At 43.9% G+C, this 16,140-nt stretch overlaps 1 protein-coding gene across 2 annotated transcripts in view; it reads left to right on the top strand.

The window, feature by feature from the left end:
- The window catches only part of LOC106588242 (probable ATP-dependent RNA helicase ddx6), a 77,120-nt gene that overhangs the window by 17,041 nt on the left and 43,939 nt on the right, over positions 1-16,140 (top strand). For both annotated transcript variants that reach the window (XR_006762482.1, XM_014177060.2), the window contains exon 9: positions 2,595-2,723. Coding sequence is in view for 1 of the 2 variants with exons in the window: in XM_014177060.2 (XP_014032535.1) it covers positions 2,595-2,723 (129 nt within the window). In the remaining variant the exon portion in view is untranslated. The remainder of the gene's footprint in view (positions 1-2,594; positions 2,724-16,140) is intronic.

Below are 16,140 nucleotides of genomic sequence, written 5' to 3' on the forward strand. Positions count from 1 at the left end.
CCTGAGCTTTGCTGCAGAAAAACCAGAACAGAGCCATATAAGGTCTATATACGGTCCCACAGTTGACAGTGCATGTCAGTTCAAAAACCAAGCCATGAGGTCGAAAAAAATGTCCGTAGAGCTCCGAGACAGGATTGTGTCAAGGCACAGATCTGGGGAAAGGTACCAAAACATTTCTGCAGCATTAAAGGTCCCCAAGAACACAGTGGCCTCCATCATTCTTAAATGGAAGAAGTTTGGAACCACCAAGACTCTTCCTAGAACTGGCCGCCTGGCCAAACTGAGCAATCGGGAGAGAAGGGCCTTGGTCAGGCAGGTGACCATGAACCTTATGGTCACTCTGGCATAGCTCCAGAGTTCCTCTCTGGAGATGGCAGAACCTTCCAGAAGGACAACTTTAGCATTCCAGCAATCAGGCCTTCATGGTAGTGGCCAGATGGAAGCCACTCCCCATTTTAAAAGGCACATGACAGCCTGCTTGGAGTTTGCCAAAAGGCACCTAAAGGACTCAGACCATGAGAAACAAGATTTTCTGGTCTGATGAAACTGAGATTAAACTCCTTGGTCTGAATGCCAGAAGTCACGTCTGGAGGAATCCAGGCACTGCTCATCACATGGCCAATACCGTCACTACGGTTAAGCACGGTGGTGGCATCATGCTGTGGGGATGCTTTTCAGCGGCAGGGACTGGGAAACTAGTCCGGATCGAGTTAAAGATGAACAGAGAAAAGCACAGAGGTGAAAACCTGCTCCAGACTGGGGCAATGGTTCACCTTCCAACAGGACAATGACCCTATGTACATAGCCAAAACAACGCAGGAGTGGCTTTGTGACAAGTCTCAATGTCCTTGAGTGACCCGGACTTGAACCCGATCGAACATCTCTGGAGAGACCTGAAAATAGCTGTGCAGCGACGCTCCCCATCCAACCTAACAGAGCTTGAGAAGATCTGCGGGGAAGAATGGGAGAAGCTCCCCAAATATAGGTGTGCCAAGCTTGTATTGTCCTACCCAATTAGACTCGGCTGTATTCACTGCCAAAGTTGCTTCAACAAAATGAATACTTAATTAAATGTAATTTCAGTTTTAATACATTTGCAAAAAATTCTTGTCCTGTTTTTGTTTGATTATGTGGTATTGTGTGTAGATTGATAGAATAAAACACAAATTAATACATTTTAAAATAAGGCTGTAACGTAGCACAATGTGGGGGGAAAAAATCAAGGGGTCTGAATACTTTCCGAATGCGCTGTATGGGGTGGACTTTTTCCGAGAGACCATGCCACTCAAACGCTTCAGAGAGATTCTGCCACACCTGCGGCAGCTGCTCACGAAATGAGGCCCGTGAAAACTGCAGTGCAACAGATTTTGTTTGTGGGACTTGCTCACACAGCCACGAAGCGGTGTGCTGACTGTGGGCCAGAAGCATAAAGAGAAGACATCGTTTCATGCTAAATGCATGCATATAAGGACACAAGACCGTTTCCAATACAATCAACAAATCATTGTTTTGTCATGAATATATTTCCACAAATGTATTTATGCAATTCATCCTTTACAATTGTTCATGCACTGGGGGTTTCGTTTAGGAATACGGCAAATCATTTCAACCGTGCATCTGGCTGGTTATATTATTAATCTTTTTAGTTTCAACTTTGTCGAAAGAAGCTATAACTGGACTTTTTATTAATTACTATAACTAATTACTACAAATAAAGTTGGTCAAATGGATTGCACTAATGTTTTCATTGCAAGGGAAATGAAAAATCAGCTATAGGCCTATGTTTTGTCAAGGATATGTTTTGCATAATTATACAATCTAAACAAATACATTACATTTTTGTTTATTTCCTCATTTATTCATGCAATTTATCCTTGACAATAGTTTACGCACTATTTATCAAGCGTTGGTGTTCATGTTTGCGCACCTTGCGAGTTGATATGTGTCTGATATATATGCTGAAGGGGACACATGGCAACGTTCTCTAGCAAGTACTTAAAGGCTGGAAGACCACGCGGTTGTAGTGTTAAAGAGAGCCCAGAAGATGTCTGCCAGCTCGTCTACGCATTCCTTCAGTAGCTGTCCTTTTGATTTTTGTCTGCTCCGGGTCGCTTTATTGGATATGATTCTCTTGAAGACTCGTCTCACCACCACCTCGGCGGTTTGCTCCATCCAAAGCCTGGTTGTTCCCTCAGGCTTTCTGTTACAGTGGAGAAGTCGTGATTATCAAAACGACAGTAAAAAGTTTTGAGTTCATTGACAAACTATTCCTCGTCCTTTTGTTTTTCCCTTGGGTTTTCTTCTTGACTTGCCCAATAAGGTTTGCCAGGCCTGCCTGAGATTCCCTGTGTGGAACATATTTTCCACTCTCTTTTTGTAGTTGTCCTTAGCTTGGGCTATGTGGTGTTTTACTGTCCGTTTCATCTTAAGTTGCTGCAAGGGTCTAGCCGTGTGTGTGCGCCCATGCACACGTGTAGTTATCCTAGCATTGATTTACTCAGGCACTTCAATAACCTTCTCTCCTCCTTTTTTCTCTTTTCTTGTCCCCCTTTCTGTCATCATTCTCTCCTCCCTTTCTGTTCCTTCTCCACCAGGCCAAGCACCTGCAGAAGCCCTATGAGATCAACCTGATGGAGGAGCTGACTCTGAAGGGCATCACCCAGTACTACGCCTACGTCACTGAGAGACAAAAAGTCCACTGTCTCAACACGCTCTTCTCGCGGGTAAGCCTTGAAAACGTTGAACACATACACACTCTTTTTTTATTTTTTATGTGAATGTACATGTAGTCTGGTATGTGGGCACAGATTAGTGTACCACAAAGCCTTTACAGGCAGCCTTTATTACCATCGGTAGTAATGAGTTCGACAAACATCTAAGGCCGTGGCTGCAGATCCGGACTTTTCCCATACCTTTTTTCCCCAGGACTAAAGGTCCCGAAGCTTCTGCACGTGTTCGGATCACATGCATTTTCTTTACCTCTACTTTACCCACACATTTTATGGTCTCCTTCACATTTCTCACTGTCAATCGTGAATGATAATTCTTCAAGTTTAACCAGTGAAAAGTCGTAGCATCTACATACCAACTAGGGCTGTAATGGTGACCGTATTACTGCCACGCCAGTGGACACGAGTCATGACCACAGTCAAATCCCATGTGACCCGTTTAGTCACGGTAACTAGGCTTCTCCAAAACTGCGCTCTCATGCCACTGATGGTCCTTAGTAGCCTACCGAACTTGCTATAACTGCCAGTCGCTAATGGCTTGTATGCAGCGCTCTATTGTCCATATAATCACTGAGACAATCAATTGCAATCCAAAGTCAAAGAAAACACTTAATGAGTGCTCATGTTGCGCAACATTTCTATAGGCTAGGCCTGCTATATTTATTTCTCAAATGTCCTAATATTAAGTGCTTTGCTTTATCACAGGGGTAGCCTACCTGCCTGGCATGAAAGTTACCCGTAGGAAAAGCATCCTTGATTCGCTATTTAAGTCCATATGGATGACGTGCTATTGTTCACCTGCCCCTGTTCCACCAGGTGCCTGATAATGGTCCATTCTAAATCAAAACTAATTTCACAGTTGTGGCCAAAAGTTTTGAGAAGGACACAAATATTAATTTTCAAAGTTTGCTGCTTCAGTGTCTTTAGATATTTTTGTCAGATGTTACTATGGAATATTGAAGTTTAATTACAAGCATTTCATAAGTGTCAAAGGCTTTTATTGACAATTACATGAAGTTGAAGCAAAGAGTCAATATCTGCAGTGTTGACCCTTCTTTTTCAAGACCTCTGCAATCTGCCCTGGCATGCTGTCAATTAACTTCTGGGCCACATCCTGACTGATGGCAGCCCATTCTTGCATAATCAATGCTTGGAGTTTGTCAGAATTAATGAGTTTTTGTTTGACCACCCACCTCTTGAGGATTGACCACAAGTTATCAATGGGATTAAGGTCTGGAGTTTCCTGGCCATGGACCCAAAATATCGATGTTTTGTTCCCTGAGCCACTTAGTTATCACTTTTTCCTTATGGTAAGGTGCTCCATCATGCTGGAAAAGGCATTGTTTGTCACCAAACTGTTCCTGGATGGTTGGGAGAAGTTGCTCTCGGAGGATGTGTTGGTACCGTTCTTTATTCATGGTTGTGTTCTTAGGCAAAATTGTGAGTGAGCCCACTCCTTTGGCTGAGAAGCAACCCCACGCATGAATGGTCTCAGGATGCTTTACTGTTGGCATGACACAGGACTGATGGTAGCGCTCACCTTGTCTTCTCCGGACAAGCTTTTTTCCGAATGCCCCAAACAATCGGAAAGGGGATTCATCAGAGAAAATGACTTTACCCCAGTCCTCAGGAGTCCAATCCCTGTACCTTTTGCAGAATATCAGTCTGTCCCTGATGTTTTTCTTGGAGAGAAGTGGCTTCTTTGCTGCCCTTCTTGACACCAGGCCATCCTCCAAAAGTCTTCGCCTCACTGTGTGCAGATGCACTCACACCTGCCTGCTGCCATTCCTGAGCACGCTCTGTACTGGTGGTTCCCCGATCCCGCAGCTGAATCAACTTTAGGAGACGGTCCTGGCGCTTGCTGGACTTTCTTGGGCGCCCTGAAGCCGCCTTCACAACAATGGAACCACTCTCCTTGAAGTTCTTGATGATCCGATAAATGGTTGATTTAGGTGCAATCTTACTGGCAGCAATATCCTTGTCTGTGAAGCCCTTTTTATGCAAAGCAATGATGACGGCACGTGTTTTCTTGCAGGTAACCATGGTTGACAGAGGAAGAACAATGATCCCAAGCACCACCCTCCTTTTGAAGCTTCCAGTCTGTTATTCGAACTCAATCAGCATGACAGAGTGAACACTCAAACCTGTGTTAACGAGAGAATCACTGACATGTCAGCTGGTCCTTTTGTGGCAGGGCTGAAATGCAGTGGAAATGTTTTTGGGCGATTCAGTTCATTTGCATGGCAAAGAGGGACTTTGCTATTAATTGCAATTCATCTGATCACTCTTCATAACATTATGGAGTATATGCAAATTGCCATCATACAAACTGAGGCAGCAGACTTTGATAATTCATATTTGTGTCATTCTCAACTTTTGGCCACGACGGTATATTTAAAGACAAGATTAAATTGACAATAGTGTGATGGGTGACAATGTTATCACTAGTGAATTATTTAATTTCATTTGTGAATGATTCCCAGTGTGCAGCCTCCTATGGCAAGAAACGGCACATACCTTTTTTTTTTTTTTTTACTTTTTCAAATCATAGTCGCACACATCATATAGCCTAGCCCATAGGCCTGTATGTTTTAATAAGGTTTATATCGCAACTAGAGTGGCAAAATTACTCCAAACAGCCTATAGATCTAGGACCCCTGGAACACGGTTGGAGAGCACATAGTGAAACTCAAACCTACTGACGACACAACTACTGACCACGTCCATAATGTAGGGCCCAAAGAACCTGCAACACTACTACTGACTAAAATTACTAAACCACTATTGATAACGACCACAAATATAACTATTGATAACGAGCACTGCTGACCAGAACTACACGACTACTGACCACATCTACTGATCCACACCGCTACTGAGCACAACCTCACAACTACTGAGCACAACCACACACCTACTGACCACCACACAACTACTGAACCACACAACTAATGACCACAACCACACAACTGACCACAGCTACTGAACACACAATCACTCAACTACTGACCACAATTACTACGGACCGACAACCACGCAACTACTGAACCAAAATCACTCAACTAATTGACCACAACCACACAACTACTGAATAAAACGAATGACTACAAGCACACAAGTACTGAACTACACAACTGCTGACCACTACTGACCAAAAATACTGACCACAAGACTACAACACTACTGACCACAGAACTATTGACCACAACTAACTGCTGACCACAACTAACTGCTGACCACAACTAACTGCTGACCACAACTAACTGCTGACCACAACTATTGACCACATAACTGCTGACCACTTAAATCAAATCAAATGTATTTATATAGCCCTTCTTACATCAGCTGATATCTCAAAGTGCTGTACAGAAACCCAGCCTAAAACCACAAACAGCAAGTAATGCAGGTGTAGAAGCACGGTGGCTAGGAAAAACTCCCTAGAAAGGCCAAAACCTAGGAAGAAACCTAGTGGAACCAGGCTATGAGGGGGGTGGCCAGTCCTCTTCTGGCTGTGCCGGGTGGAGATTATAACAGAACATGGCCAAGATGTTCAAATGTTCATAAATGACCAGCATGGTATAATAATAATAATAATAATAATAATAATAATAATAATAATCACAGTAGTTGTCGAGGGTGCAACAAGTCAGCACCTCAAGAGTAAATGTCAGTTGGCTTTTCATAGCTGCTCATTGAGAGTATCTCTACCGCTCCTGCTGTCTCTAGAGAGTTGAAAACAGCAGGTCTGGGACGGGTAGCACGTCCAGTGAACAGGTTAGGGTTCCATAGCCGCAGGCAGAACAGTTAAAACTGGAGCAGCAGCATGGCCAGGTGGACTGGGGACAGCAAGGAGTCATCATGCCAGGTTGTCCTGAGGCATGGTCCTAGGGCTCAGGTCCTCTGAGAGAGAGAGAGAAAGAAAGAGCGAATTAGAGAGAGCACAACTAATTGACCGCACAACTGCTGACCACAACTAATTGACCGCACAACTGCTGACCACAACTAATTGACCGCACAACTGCTGACCACAACTAATTGACCGCACAACTGCTGACCACAACTAATTGACCGCACAACTAATTGACCGCACAACTAATTGACCGCACAACTAATTGACCACACAACTAATTGACCGCACAACTAATTGACCACACAACTGCTGACCGCACAACTAATTGACCACACAACTGCTGACCGCACAACTAATTGACCACACAACTGCTGACCACACAACTGCTGACCACAACTAATTGACCACAAGAACACAACTACTGACCACAACTATTAACCACACAACTGGTGATACCACAGCTGAGCAGCTTACCGATCGGTGTAGCTGTACACAGCCCATCTGTAAATAGCCCATCCAACTACCTACCTCATCCCATATTGTTTTTATTTACTTTTTTGCTCTTTTGCACACCAGTATTTCTACTTGCATATCATCATCATCTGCACATCTATCACTCCAGTGTTCATTTTCTAAATTGTAATTACTTTGCTACTATGGCCAGTTTATTGCCTTGCCTTACTCCATTTGCACACACTGTATATAGATTTTTGTATTGTGTTATTGACTGTACTTTTGTTTATCCCATGTGTAATTCTGTTTTTTTTCTCGCGCTGCTTTGCTTTATCTTGGCCAGGTCGCAATTGTAAATGAGAACTTGTTCTCAACTGGCCTACCTGGTTAAATAAAGGTGAAATTAAAAATACATTAAAAAAAGCTCCTGACGCCACAGCTCCTGACCAACACAGCTCCTGACCATAACCACAACTACTGAACACACAATTACTGACCACGTCCATGCTGTAGGGCTAAAGAATCTGCAACACAATCACACAACTACTGATCACTACTAACTAAAGCTACTAAACCACAACAAAAATACTGACCACAGCTAATAACCAAATAACTACCAAAACTACTGAATACAACTACTGACCTTAACCACACATCTACTGACCAGAACCACACAACTACTGAAATGTACAACTACTAACCACACAACTACTGAAACGCACAACTATGACACGACTACTGACCACAACCACCCAACTACTGACCACAACTACTGACCACAATTACTGACCACAACTACTGAAACGCACAACTACGACACAACCACTAACCACAATTACTGACCACAACTACCGAATGACCCAATTACTGAACTCCACAACTACTGACCACAAATAATGACCCACAGAACTACTGACCATAACACAACTGACTACCATTACTGACCACAACCACACAACTCCTGAACCACAATCACACAAATAGTTGAACACATTTTTTATATAACCTTTATTTAACTAGGCAGGTCAGTTAAGAACAAATTCTTATTTACAATGATGGTCTAGGAACAGTGGGTTAGTTGCCTTGTTCAGGGGCAGAACGATAGATTTTTGTCAGCTTGGGGATTCGATCTAGCAACCTTTCGGTTACTGGCCCAACACTCTAACCATTAGGCTACCTACCGCCCCATGCACACAACTGCTGACCACTACTGACTTCAACTACTGAACACAACCCCACAGTTACTGAACACAGCTACTGACCACAACCACACAGCTACTGACCACAACCACACAGCTACTGACCACAACCACACAACTGCTGGCCCACGCGCGCAACTACTGACCCACAACTAATGAACCACACAACTACTGACCACGTCCATGCTGTAGTAGCGTTTGCTCTCATTAAATGTGAAGACTGTTATATTATCAGATCAATTCTCTGTGTAACTATTCCGTGATTAAATGAATCACGGAATAGTAATTAACCTCTTGGGGCTAGGTGGGACGCTAGCGTGCCACCCGTGGTGCACTCCATCAACAGCAGGTGCATTTCAAGAGCGGCAAATTTGAATCCAAATAAATGTCAAAATTCAAATTTTTCAAAAATACAACTATGTTACACCATTTGAAAGATAAACATCTCCTTAATCTAACCACGTTTTACGATTTCAAAAAGGTTTTACGGCGAAAGCATAAATTTAGAGTATGTTAGGACAGTACATTTACAAGAGTTGTGTGTAATGTTTTGTCAAGTCAAAGACAGGGTCACCAAAACCATAAAACCAGCTAAAATGATACACTAACCTTTTACAATCTCCATCAGATGACACTCCTAGGACATTATGTTAGACAATGCATGCATTTTTAGTTCTATCAAGTTCATATTTATATACAAAAACAGCGTTTTACTATGGCATTGATGTTGAGGAAATCGTTTCCCTCCAATAACCGGCAGTCAAGTCAGCGTCACAAATTAAATAATTAAAATTAGAAAACATTGGTAAAATATTATATTGTCATTTAAAGAATTATAGATTTACATCTTTTGAACGCAATCAACTTGCCAGATTTAAAAATAACCTTACTGGGAAATCACACTTTGCAATAATCTGAGCACTGTGCCCAGAAAAATACGCGTTGCGATACAGACTAGACGTCATGTTGGGGAGATCTAAAATCGAAAATACTATGTAAATAATCCATTACCTTTGATTCTCTTCATCAGATGTCACTTCCAGGTATCACAGGTCCATAACGAATGTAGTTTTGTTCAAAAAAGCTCATCATTTATGTCCAAAAATCTCCGTCTCGTTAGCACATGATGTAAGCCAGCCGGACTTCCGTCATGAACGAGGGGAAAAAATATATTTCCGTTCGTTCAAACATGTCAAACGTTGTATAGCATAAATCATTAGGGCCTTTTTAACCAGAACATGAATAATATTCAAGGTGGACGAATGCATAGCCTTTTATAACGTATTGGAACGAGGGTACCCAACATGAAGTAGCGCGCCAGGTGTCTAATGGGACATCACCGTTCCATGGCTCTTGTTCGGTCAGATCTCCCTCCAGAAGACTCAAAACACTTTGTAAAGGCTGGTGACATCTAGTGGAAGCAATAGGAAGTGCCAAAATATTCCTAAACCCCTGTGTTTTTCAATGGGATAGGTTTAAACTCAATACAACACATCAGGTATCCACTTCCTGTCAGAAAATGTCTCAGGGTTTTGCCTGCCAAATGAGTTCTGTTATACTCACAGACACCATTCAAACAGTTTTGGAAACTTTAGAGTGTTTTCTATCCATATATAATAAGTATATGCATATTCTAGTTACTGGGTAGGATTAGTAACCAGATTAAATCGGGTACATTTTTTTTATCCAGACGTGCAAATGCTGCCCCCTAGACCCAACAGGTTAACTAGGAAGTCGGGGCACCACAGGAAAATGTTTATAGAGTTGCAATTTCCCGACTATAACTATTTTATCTTATCAGTTAGTCTTATTAATGTATTATTACCTCATCAGTCTCATTCCTGAACGTCGAAAACCCTTGGATATCTACACAAACCCTAACATAAATCATGAATCAGCGATAAACCAATTTGTATAATTATTTACTAACTAACTAATCAAATCACAGAATTACATAAACACACACACAGTAGGCCATACATTGACTAACATGATACAAAGAAAAAGTCCCTAGTGGACGAAACTGAAATGACGTCTTGGTAGACAAAGTAAAGGGGTGGGGACCGATAAGAAAGAGCGGGAGAACAGAATGAACCCACTACATACATACAGTTGAATACGTTCATCGTAAATATGGAAATTTAGCACCCTAACAACCGCTCATTTGGATTTTAGAAATCCAATGTACAGTACATATTTTATGAGTGTGTCCCTCTGTGATCGCCGGTCCGTCTGCTGGATAGATTGTCGACAGAAAGTCTCTGGTTTGTCCACCAGAGATTAAAGTCTTTTGTAGTTGTAGCTTGTTATAATGTATACATCAGAGTACCATTCGGAAATGTTCTTGAGAATGGATCTTTCCGAGTACCATTGTTCTTAGATCAAATGCGTTTACCAGACTAAAGTATTTAAACAGCTGCAGCCTGAATAATTGGTCTTTAGTTTGTAGATGTCTTAACTATTTCAGTGTGGGGATGATCTCCACGTTCTCTGGTCTTGTCCTTTTGGTAGAGTTGCCAACCATTTCAACATGTAGCGACAGCTTCCATGTTTTCTGGTCTAATGTAAATTTAGCTGGAAGTGGTTTTTATACTGGAGTAGAAAAGGGGGCGTTCCATGATGCTGATGTAAATGTCTGTGCTCACGGGGTGTGGTCACTGACTAGTTAAACTTTATATGAAAAAACATTTTCTCATTGAGAAGGCTAACATCACGTTTCATCTTCTCACAAATAGTTTCATATTTAATCATATACGTTCCACAATATTTAGATGTAAATCTGATAACTGAGAAATATACACATTCAGAGAAACAGTTATGATGTTCTGCTGTGGTAGTTACATTACAAATTAGTAAGGAATTTGACATGATTGTTTAAGTACCCACTGACAATTTCAACTGGTTACATTATTCAACCTTTTTGAGGTTACCATACTGCAAAGTATTTCTCTGTGGTAACTAAGGGATTCTCAACTTTCATTTTGGCAGAGTGGGGAAAGGAGTTTCGGTATTTACGACCGTCATAAACCTGTGGCGGGAGAGAGAGGGGGCTATGATCCTCACCCAAAAGGGGCACATCATAACAATACTGTAAGGCCAAAAGAATCTGCAACACACACAACTACTGACACAAATGAATAAACCACAAATACTGACCACTGCTACTGAGCACTACTACCGAGCACAACCACACATCTACTGAACCACAGACCTACTTACAAACCCTACTGAACCACAGACCTACTTACAAACCCTACTGAACCACAGACCTACTTACAAACCCTACTGACCACAACACTACTTACCAACTCAACTACTGACCATAACCACACAACTACTGAACACACAATATGCCGCCAGTGGTCTCTTCACAGTCCAGAACAGACTATGGGAGGCGCACAGTACTACATAGAGCCATGACTACATGGAACTCTATTCCACATCAAGTAACTCATGCAAGCAGTAAAATGTGATTTAAAAACGGATAAAACACCTTATGGAACAGCGGGGACTGTGAAGAGAAGCATGCATACACACACAATAACATATTGTGAAATCAATCAATCAAATGTATTTATAAAGCCCTTCTCACATCAGCTGATGTCACAAAGGGCTGTACAGAAACCCAGCCTAAAACCCCAAACAGCAAGCAATGCAGGTGTAGAAGCATGGTGGCTAGGAAAAACTCCCTAGAAAGGCCAGAACCTAGGAGGAAACCTAGAGAGGAACCAGACTGAGGGGTGGCCAGTCCTCTTCTGGCTGTGCCAGGTGGAGATTATAACAGAACGTGGCCAAGATATTCAAATGTTCATAGATGACCAGCAGGGTCAAATAAAATCTGTTGTGAATGTATTGTAATGTTTTTAAAATTCTATAACTGCCTTAATTTAGCTGGACCACAGGAAGACTAGCTGCTGCCTTACAAATACACAACTACTGACCACGTCCATACTGTAGGGCCTAAAGAACCTGCAACACAACTACTGACCACAACTAATAACCACACACCTACTAACCACAAACTACTGTCCACAACCACAAAAATACTGACCACAACTACTGACTACCAGTACCAACCACATCCAGAGTACTGACCACAACTACTATACTACAATCACACAACTAATTGACCACATCACCACAACTACTGACTACCAGTAAAAATCAAATCAAATGTTATTTGTCACGTACACATGGTTAGCAGATGTTAATGCGAGTGTAGCAAAATGCTTGTGCTTCTAGTTCCGACAATGCAGTAATATCGAACGAGTAATCTAACCTAACAATTTCACAACAATTACCTTATACACACAAGTGTAAAGGAATGAATAAGAATATGTACATAAAAAAAATATATATGAACGAGTGATGGTATAGAACGGCATAGGCAAGATGCAGTGGATGGTATAGAGTACAGTATATACATATGAGATGAGTAATGTAGGATATGTAAACATTATATAAAGTGGCATTGTTTAAAGTGGCTAGTGATGCATTACATCAAGATGGCTAGATGGTGTAGAGTACAGTATATACATATGAGATGAGTAATGTAGGGTATGTAAACATTATATGAAGTGGCATTGTTTAAAGTGGCTAGTGATACAGTGGCTAGTGATGCTAGTGATAGAAGCTGTTTTATAAGCTGCGCCTTCTTCACCACGCTGTCTGTGTGGTTGGACCATTTCAGTTTGTCCGTGATGTGTACGCCGAGGAACTTAACTTTCTACCCTCTCCACTACTGTCCCGTCGATGTGGATAGGGGGCTGCTCCCTCTGCTGTTTCCTGAAGTCCACGATCATCCCCTTTTTGTTTTGTTGATGTTGAGTGTGAGGTTATTTTCCTGACACCACACTCCGAGGGCCCTTACCTCCTCCCTGTAGGCCGTCTCGTTGTTGTTGGTAATCAAGCCTACCACTGTAGTGTCATCTGCAAACTTGATTGAGTTAGAGGCGTGCATGGCCACGCAGTCATGGGTGAACAGGGAGTACAGGAGGGGGCTGAGAATGCACCCTTGCCCCCAGTGTTGAGGATCAGCGGGGTGGAGATGTTGTTACCTACCCTCACCACCTGGGGACGGCCCATCAGGAAGTCTAGGATCCAGTTGCACAGGGCGGGGTCGAGACCCAGGGTCAATCTTGAAGCGTGGAATCCGATTGGTCGGACCAGCGTTGAACAGACCTGAGTGCGGGAGCTTCCTGTTTTAGTTTCTGTCTATAGGCTGGAAGCAACAAAATGGAGTCGTGGTCAGCTTTTCCGAAAGGAGGGCGGGGGAGGGCCTTATATGCGTCTCGGAAGTTAGAGTAGCAATGATCTAGGGTTTTGCCAGCCCTGGTAGCGCAATCAATATGCTGATAGAATTTAGGGAGCCTTGTTTTCAGATTAGCCTTGTTAAAATTCCCAGCTACAATAAATGCAGCCTCAGGATATGTGGTTTCCAGTTTACATAGAGTGAAATGAAGTTCGTTCAGGGCCATCTGTGTCTGCTTGGGGGGATGTATGCGGCTGTGATTATAATCGAAGAGAATTCTCTAGGTAGATAATGCGGTCAGCATTTGATTGTGAGGAATTCTATGTCAGGTGAACAGAAGGACTTGAGTTCCTGTATGTTGTTATGATCACACCACGTCTCGTTAATCATAAGGCATACACCCCCGCCCTTCTTCTTACCAGAAAGATGCTTGTTTCTGTCGGCGCGATGCGTGAAGAAACCGGCTGGCTATACCGACTCCGATAGCGTGTCTCGAGTGAGCCATGTTTCCGTGAAACAAAGAACGTTAGTCTTTGATGTCTCTCTGGAAGGCTACGTTCTCAAGAGACTGGACATTGCGCACCGCTCCCGAGCATACTACTCGCCAATGTGCCCGTCTACAGAACCTGACCAGAAGACCGCTCCGTCTGCCCCTTCTACGGCGTCGTTGTTTTGGGTCATCGGCTGGCTGGGATCTGATCCATTGTCCTGGGTGGTGGGAAAAACAGAGGATCCGCTTCGGGAAAGTCGTATTCCTGGTCGTAATGTTGGTGAGTTGACGTTGCTCTTATATCCAACAGTTCCTCCCGACTGTATGTAATAAAACCTAATATTACCTGGGGTAACAAAGTAAGAAATAACACGTAAAAAAACGAAATACTGCCTAGTTTCCTGGGAACGCGAAGCGGCCATCTCTGTCGGCGCCGGAAGTTACCAACCAGAGTACTGACCACAACTACTATACTACAATCACACAACTAATTGACCACATGCACACACCTGCTGACCACCACAACTAACCGCAACCACACAACTGCTGACCACCACAACCACACAACTACTGACCACCACTACTAACCACAACCACACAGCTGCTGACCACCACTACTAACCACACAGATGCTGACCACCACTACTAACCACAACCACACAACTGCTGACCACGGCTGGCTGACCGCACCCACAGCTGACCACACCCACGGCTGGCCGACCAGCTGCTGCTGACCACCACTGCCAACCACACAGCTGCTGACCACTCTTAACCACAACCACACAGCTGCTGACCACCGCTACTAACCACAACCACACAGCTGCTTGCCACCGCTACTAACCACACAACTGCTGACCACCGCTACTAACCACAACCACACAACTGCTGACCACTACTAACCACACAACTGCTGACCACCACTACTAACCACACAGCTGCTGACCACCACTACTAACCACAACCACACAGCTACTGACTACAAGACACAAGTACTGACATGCCCATACTGTAGGGCCCAAATAACCTGCTACACAATTACTGAACTCTACTGACAAACTACTAAACCACAAACTACTGTTCGCAACCACAAAAATACTGAGCACAACCGCACCACGGCTGACCGCACCACGGCTGACCACCACAACCACACAGCTGCTGACCACCACAACCACACAGCTGCTGACCACCGCTACTAACCACACAACTGCTGACCACCGCTACTAACCACACAACTGCTGACATGTCCATACTGTAGGGCCCAAATAACCTGCTATACAACTACTGAACTCTACTGACAAATACTAAACCACAAACTACTGTTCGCAACCACAAAAATACTGAGCAAAACCGCACCCACGGCTGGCTGACCGCACCCACGGCTGGCTGACCGCACCCACAGCTGACCACACCCACGGCTGGCCGACCAGCTGCTGCTGACCACCACTGCCAACCACACAGCTGCTGACCACTCTTAACCACAACCACACAGCTGCTGACCACCGCTACTAACCACAACCACACAGCTGCTTGCCACCGCTACTAACCATACAACTGCTGGCCACCACTACTAACCACAACCACAGAGCTGCTGACCACCGCTACTAACCACAGAGCTGCTGACCACCGCTACTAACCACAACACAAGTACTGACATGTCCATACTGTAGGGCCCAAATAACCTGTTGCACAACTACTGAACTCTACTGACAAATACTAAACCACAAACTACTGTTCGCAACCACAAAATACTGTTCGCAACCACAAAAATACTGAGCAAAACCGCACCCACGGCCGGCTGACCGCACCCACGGCCGGCTGACCGCACCCACGGCCGGCCGACCGCACCCACGGCCGGCCGGCCGACCAGCTGCTGCTGACCACCACTGCTAACCACACAGCTGCTGCTGACCACCACTGCTAACCACACAGCTGCTGCTGACCACTGCTAACACACAGCTGCTGCTGACCACCACTGCTAACCACACAGCTGCTGCTGACCACCACTGCTAACCACACAGCTGCTGCTGACCACCACTGCTAACCACACAGCTGCTGCTGACCACCACTGCTAACCACACAGCTGCTGCTGACCACCACTGCTAACCACACAGCTGCTGCTGACCACACAGCTGCTGCTGACCACCACTGCTAACCACACAGCTGCTGCT

The sequence above is a fragment of the Salmo salar genome, chromosome ssa27, assembly GCF_905237065.1.
Source record: "Salmo salar chromosome ssa27, Ssal_v3.1, whole genome shotgun sequence".
In the NCBI taxonomy this organism is placed as follows: domain Eukaryota; kingdom Metazoa; phylum Chordata; class Actinopteri; order Salmoniformes; family Salmonidae; genus Salmo; species Salmo salar.